Source organism: Candoia aspera, chromosome 3 (assembly GCF_035149785.1).
Source record: "Candoia aspera isolate rCanAsp1 chromosome 3, rCanAsp1.hap2, whole genome shotgun sequence".
NCBI classification, from domain to species: Eukaryota; Metazoa; Chordata; class Lepidosauria; order Squamata; family Boidae; genus Candoia; species Candoia aspera.
In genome coordinates, this window is record NC_086155.1 from 44559100 (window position 1) to 44566585 (window position 7486).

Below are 7486 nucleotides of genomic sequence, written 5' to 3' on the forward strand. Positions count from 1 at the left end.
CAAAACAAATCATATTATGGTTTAGAGAAATCTGTGGCCTGTATGTTTCTTTTGACTGCAAATTCTGTCTGTAAAATTGAGGATAGTTGGCCTAATAAAAGTATTTCCCTAATGTCACTCTCCAACTTTCAGCCTCAAAACTGTTAATAAGGCATTAGCCCAGGGGAAGATACAGATTAACGAGAACGTTGTTTCCTTGTTTGATCAAAAAACAAATATAAGCCTACTGTATACTTAGTTATAATTTCAACAAAGTATTAAGGACTTGTAATACAGAAAGCAATGCGTATTGCAATCTATGAATGTTCTTAATCATAAAAAATTAAGTACTAAATCTAATGGACAGAGTGAGTTTAAAAGCATTATATCTTGTTTTTAGGAAAATGTTTGTTCACAAAAACAAAATGGATATACAGTACTGCCAAATCTCATAATCTTTGGTTATCTCCCCCGCCCATCCCCAGCACACTTCCAGAGAGTCATGAATTTAAGATGAGTTTCTTTCATATTCTTTTGAGATCTCATATCCTTCAAGAGAAGTGTAAATTCTGAATTCCTGATGGGTCCAAACAAGGATGCCAATAAAAATAATGGAATCTTTTTGGATGATCTAAGCATCACACAGAGTGCAAACCAGAATTTCCGTGATAGGAGACTAATACTCTGTGAGCACTTGGGGCCTGCAGCTGTTAGTTTAAGGGTGTGTCTTCCAGCAGTACATCTCCAGCAAGGGGTAATTGCAATTCTCTTTCCAAATATAGTAAGAATAAGATTTTCTTCTATTAACACAAGCATTCAAGTATGCTTATTTGCATTAATTTAAGTAATGGACTGATCCTTTTTGAGGCACAGCACTTCAGAGTAGATTTTAGCACAAACTGACTTGATTTGCAAATCTTGCTGGGGAGGAGGATCTAAAGTCTTAATAGTCTTTGCCTGGATTTCATGTTTATTACAGGGGGAGAAAGAGGCTTTGGAAACAACATACTTCATACAGCTTCCTGAAGCCCACAATTAGGAAGCCCAAAATATTTGACCTGGGTTAAATAGACTTCTCTTCATTTACTACCGAAACTGGTGACACTGCAAAAAATTCTGGGAAACAATGGCTGCATTCTCATGGGGCATTAAACCATAATGTTGTTTGCTTAGTGTGACATGCGAGCTTAGTCACTGTGGCTGAAAATTATGGTTTATGGGCTCGCATTGTGTGTGAAACAGTCTACAATGGCTTAGTCAACAAAACATGGTTAAAACCTGTCTAAGAATAACAACATCCTTCTTTTCCATTCATAGGGCACTAAGAATAAAAATCATAAATCATAAAGTTATTAAACTTGTAACATCATTATTAAAGTATGTAAAACTGAAAAGCTGGACACTTGGCATTTGATAAAACTTGGACACAATGTCTACTGCTATAAAGACATTCATCACATATCTAAAAGGTGCCTCTTCAGATCATCTGACTGTCCTTCAGCCAGGTGAACGATTATTTTATTTTATTAATTGATTATTTCACTTAATATAAATTTGTGCTCTCTCTTTTTTTATCTGCCCTGCCTACGTTCCCCTTCTGTCCCTACTGACTTTTTCTTGGCTCTTCTGAAGGTAGCACATTGGAATGTAGGTGCCTGCTCCTAGTTGGAAAGGACCATGAAAGCCCCTTCCAGTTCTAGGACATCTAAGACCAAGAACACAGTACCCAATTATGTTACAGAAGTGGAAGATTCCCATTCATTCAAGTAAAAGTCGGAAAGTCAGCTGTTAGGGATATTATACAACAACCAGGGGGTTGGACTAGGAGACCCATGTTTATGCCCTACCAAATAGCAGAAGGAAATCCAGACAATTGGTTCATCCAGCTCAGCAATGTCCACACACACTGGGTTCCCTTCCAGGGTTCAGACTCAAATCCAAACAAATGCAAAATAGGGAGCAATTTCTAGACTATGAATGGGCAACCCAGGAACTGCATGCAGACCTCAGTCTCAGTTGTGTTGTCCTCAGAACCTACCTCCCCTCCCACCCCCAAAAGGCACCACCAATATCCGGCAGCAAATAGCTGATATTCATTGGAGATTGCTCTCTTAAAAATAATACTAATTTGAAAAAAAGGAATGTGTGTTTCACTTCAGCAGGCTTAACAAACTTATTTTACTAAAAAAGAAAATTCCCTCAAGCCTAAAAAGAGCTAAAAATTCTAATCCTGCCCCCTCCAGGGACATCATAACACAGCTGTGTTCTCTGAGATGCTCAGAGACCAGAAATAAATAAATAAGCAGGCATCCTCCCTGACTGCGAAAAGATTGAGAAACAAAACGCCTGCCATGCTGCAGGAAAAGGTTTGGATCCAGAGGTCCCCATTCACTTGGCTGACCAAGGGAGCCCTGTCCCCGCTAGTTAACTCCCCTCGGTAAACCAGCAGCACACGAGTCAGAGTGCCTTAGTTGCCCTGGCAGCCATTTTCTAGGTCCTAACTGTAAATGAGACTTGGAGGCTGTTACTTGCTTTTTTTGTGTGTTACTGTTTCTATGAAGGCAGATTAAACCGTGGGCCAGAAGCACTGTAGATTGGGAGGGGCAGGGGGAATTTACTCATCTATACTAATTTCTATTCATTTTTCCTCTTGCTGGGTCTGGCTGGCCAGAGCAGGGGAGGACAGTAGAAGACTCTGAAAAGACAACTGAGATGGGGTGCTAGAAGCACCCTGTTTGAGGGGCCTCTCTAGGAATTTGTCTCAATCACAAAGATTGGGACAGGTTATTCTATAGTAATCCATAGTATGGATGCACCAGTGGAGATATTTTAGCTCCAAACAAAGCCTGATTTATCTGGGGATAAAACTAATTTCTCCTCTGAATTAACTGGGTCATTTAATTGAGTTTTTCTAATTCTATGATATAGTAACCCATCACCTCTGAAGACTGAGTTAAGAATGTGCGAAAAAGTCAACAGATAAGGACAAAGCTATAACATATTGGACAACTATGTTCACAAGTCAATAAATCTTAGTTTTTGGACTTGATTGGAAAAATTAATTTTTAGATGTAAAAATGTTACTTAAGTCAACATCAGTTCAAATAATGTCCTAGAAGATAGCAGCAGTTAGAGAAACATGTGTTTTCCAAACACTGTACAGAGGCAAGCCATCATTTTTTATATTGTCTTGAAAGGAAACTGCTGAGATCTGATGATGGAGCGTTAAGGATCTCATTATGGGAGGCTAAGAGCATTCAAAAGTATTTTGTTCCCTAGGCCACTTAGTCCTCCACAAATGTGTTAAACACAATCCTCAACATTTCTCCTTCCAAATGTATTTGATCATCTGATGGCAAGAACAGAATTCTTCAGTATTAGTTTATTAACAACCGGCCACCTAGAACTTAGGAATTAGCTTTCTGTCTCAGTTTTTCCCCAGTAAAGGGGGAACTGCAGCATATTTCATAACTCAGAAAGCATACTGTACATTGTTGGATCAAAACACGTTAATTTAAAGAGACTGGCTAATGTTCTTGCAAGTTCAATCAAGGTTCTAGAAACTTGCACATTAAGGTATGGCATACTAGTTGCGCTGTATACAAGTTAATTGCAGGCCCAGTTCTTAGACTACATCTAATGGAATGCTGGGAGTTATAGTTAGTCAGCAAAAATGGACACACTTAGGACTGTTGGGAAAAATGCAATATTGATCAACAACTATTAGCCTACTGAATCTTTAAGAAACAATTTGCCAATGAATTTCACTCTAATGACAAAAATACAATGACCAAGCAGCTTCTTTCAGTCCATGCTTAAATAGGCTCTGTTACTATAGATAATACAAGCAATATACATAACTCTCTGGAAAGAATAGGTCCCTTTTAGCATTCTAAATTTCATAATCATTTGTCCTGCTTTTGATTTCATTTTTCCTTTAAAGGCTCATTGGACAGAGCTAAATTATGGATATGTCTTAGAGGAATGATGCTGGGCAACAATAGAGCAAGATTCCGGTAAGACACTGCCCAATATTGCCAAGAGTAATGATTAGAAATCAAGATGTAATCCCATATTCTTCTCAAGATGACCCAAACCAATCCACACAGAATTCCTCTTTCATTAATAAGCAACAGCTACTCTATGACCTCGTCCAGGTATATCATATAGTTATAAAAATTCTATTCTAAATATTCTATAGAACAATTTCAGGTCACACTGTAAAGATGAAGCCAAATAATTATATATGATGATGTTTGTTCAGGCATACCAATAGTTAAAAGTTCAAGCAGGACTGTTCTTTTTGACTCCATAATTATGAGGTTGAAAAGAATAATTAGTATAATTGATTTTATTCAGTTGTTCTAATGGAAGAATATCTTTGCTTACAACACTGTTGTTATGTGACTATTTTGTGTGCTTACCTTGATTCAAAAAATATCTTTTAATTTTCCAAAGCATATATTGATCATGAGACTATGAAATATTATCCAAACATCCTATCAATTAAAATAATTGTTTTTTTAAAGCAAGAATGATCAAGGCTTTCTATTTGTTAAACTAAGTATAGTCAACAATACCTTTAAAACACCTAGACTTAAAATACCTAGACTGTTAAAAACCATTTTTCCAGATTAAACATCAATTGACAGATGTTAATCATAAGTTAAAATGGGAACATAAAACAAGTTGGATCAATACTATAATTAATATTCAACAGCAATTATAAGACATAATTTGGGAATGGGATGGGGGGAATTACTACTTATAATGTTCTCTGTTTTACAGGGATTATTTCCTTATTGATGGTTCATCAATGATTTAAAAAGAATAACATCATCTTGTCTTGGAACTCTGTATGGAAATGGAGTATTTACTGTATCTGTTTTACCCTACATCAACTTAAATACTTATTGGCCACTAGATGTTAACTGCCAACTTTTCAGAGAAGAAGACAGCTTGAATTTGGACACTGAGGTTATTAAAACAAGTCCTTTACAACAAACCTCTTAGGTTACAAAGAGAAATTCTCAGCAGGATATTTGCTGCCTGAGGTTTCTATGTCAATGTCCATCAGGCATGCTGCGTTCTGCTGGTTCCCCACTGTAAATCCTTCTGGGATCCTGCCATATGCTCCAGTTTCCCAAAGTCTGCAACCACCTCCATGCGGGCAAAAGGATTCAAATAACCACAATGATGTCATGTGAGCAGACCCAAGAGCTGCTAGTGTAGGCCCTGTAAGAAGGCCATCCTATAGCATGAATGATTTCTGTGGGATTTCTCAACTGACCAGGTGCTTGGTACAGTAGTTATATAAGGATCATTTTGCATGGCCTTGTTCAGATTTGGATGGATGACTTTGATCTTATTTAGATGAGCCCTCTGAAAGTTATTGGAGGATATGTCCTTAAATAATTTAAGAGTAGAAAGAAGCACATTGCTTTTAGAACCAGACATTGGCCTTATTTGCAAAAAAATTGAACTTAACTAGAAAAGCAATATGATGGGAAAAAGTGGGGTGGTGTTGGTGTTGCATTCACAATTCCCAGTGTAAAAAGCATTTTCTAAGAGGGAGATAGACTTTATTTGGTTAACTGCTTTTAAGATAACAGACTTTCCCTTGTGACTGCATCTCTATCATTGTTCAATCTTACTTTGTTGTAATCTATCATTTAAACAAGCAACTATGTGCGCAGCTGCTAACAGCTCAATTTTGGTGTGACAGGTTGTTCTTATAGGAGCCAGGCTCTCTCTGAATAAGTTGCCCACTGTTGTGCTAGATGCCCTACAGAATCTGAAAGGCTACCTCCTGACTCATCCACCTACACATCCACTCCACCCACCAAAAATGTCCTCTGGATTGTATCATCCATTAAACCCAGTCTCTGCAGCAACACATAGGTTACATTCACACCCATAAAGCTAAGCCATAGGTGAGCCACTGTGGCCTGGTCTGCACATCAAAACATGTTACTAACAAGCAAAGCACTGTATGGCTGGCTGTCCAGCAACAGCAGAGTTTCCTTTTCCCTGACTTATCACAGCCCAAGCCAGAGTGTTGGATTTCTACCCATCCTCCTACATATTTAGACACCAGGTCTAAAACAGTGTCAAGTGGTTATAAAGGAAAATTATTTCCCTTCAGTATTTCTGCTTGCTGGATTCAATCCAACACACATGTACCCAGAAATAAGTTCTGACTTATACCCAAACTTGTGGCTGGACTTAGGAGGAACTGGGCATGGATTTCAACAGGCTCAGATGCCCCAAACTTTGCCCAAGATCCCTAAGTTAGAAGGTCAGGAACTGCGGCAGGTAGGTCTGTTCCAGCCTAGTGGTATGACAAACAGGCAGGGGCATAGAAACCAGGCACGGATTTCTAGGGCAAAGCTTGGCACACATCACACCCAGCAAGCGATGGGCGACACCACCTTCCTGGATGCTGAAAGGGCGCCCCGGCGGCGAAAGAGAAAGGGGCTCCCTCCCTCTCTCCGGCCCGGCCATCAGCATCCTCGCCCCAAAAGGAACGGGGCGGCAGGCGACGCCGATGGCAAGAGAGCAAAGTACCCCGAGCTGACTTACGTTCTCTTGAAAATGCCGCCCAAGCAGCTCCCGACCAGCAGGCAGAACTGTTGCGAGAAGAAGACCCAGGTGATCTGCGACAGCGAGCTCTGAGTCTGGCAGCGCAGGTCGAGCAGGGTGGGCCCCAGAAAGGCGATGCACAGGCCGAAGCTGAAGAAGACGCTCCAGTAGGTCAGCGTGGGTTGAAGGTTCCTCTTGAAGAGATTCGTCACCCGCGCATCCCACCGCCACATCCTCGGCTTGCGCTCCTGTCCTCGTCCGCCTTCCTTCCCCAAGCAAGTCCCCGCTGGGACGGGCGGACCGGCTCGAACAGGCGAGTGGCGCCCCCTAGTCACCCGCGCTCCGGATCCGCACTAGCCCAGCCGGAACCGCGCTCCTGGCAGAAGCTCCGGCGGCGGTGTCGAGCCGGAACCTAGGGGGACCTCCTCCCTTCAGCGGAGCCCGCGCAGTCTCCTTTACGGCAATCAGGATCTTGCTCGAAAACACCTGCAACCGGATCCTCCTCCCCGCCCGCCACGCCTCGCCGCCCAGCCTCGTCCCGATTCTCCCTCCTTCGTTCGCACGATTGCACGCCCTCTGGGTCCTGCTCTCGCCAATCCCCAAGCGGTCAAGTCAGCGTCTCTCCGTTCCCCACTTCAGGCTTCCACCCGCAAGAGGAGGATGCGTATCGCGCAACGCGAGCGGGCAGAGCAGTGCTGGATTGGCGTTGGCTCCGCCCCTTCATCCTAGAGGGCCGCGCACAAGCGACCGGCAGAGTCGCCTCCCTCGGCCGGCTCCCCGGGGCACCAGCTGACGGGGCTGCGATGGCGAGGAGGCGCCAAAGCTGCCAGCCGGCTCCGACCCACGCTCGCCCTTGCGCACAGCAACGGCCCGGTGTCACTGGCGGAGACGGGAGCCCGCCGCGCTCTCCTCGCGGTCGCCTTTC

General features: G+C 42.4%; 1 protein-coding gene across 1 annotated transcript in view; it reads right to left on the bottom strand.

The window, feature by feature from the left end:
• MFSD4A (major facilitator superfamily domain containing 4A) overlaps positions 1-7081 on the bottom strand; it is a 46735-nt gene extending 39654 nt beyond the window's left edge. Inside the window, exon 1 of the mRNA XM_063297506.1 lies at positions 6562-7081. Coding sequence (XP_063153576.1) covers positions 6562-6794 — 233 coding nt within the window. The 5' untranslated portion in view covers positions 6795-7081. The remainder of the gene's footprint in view (positions 1-6561) is intronic.
• Positions 7082-7486: the final 405 nt, after the last annotated feature.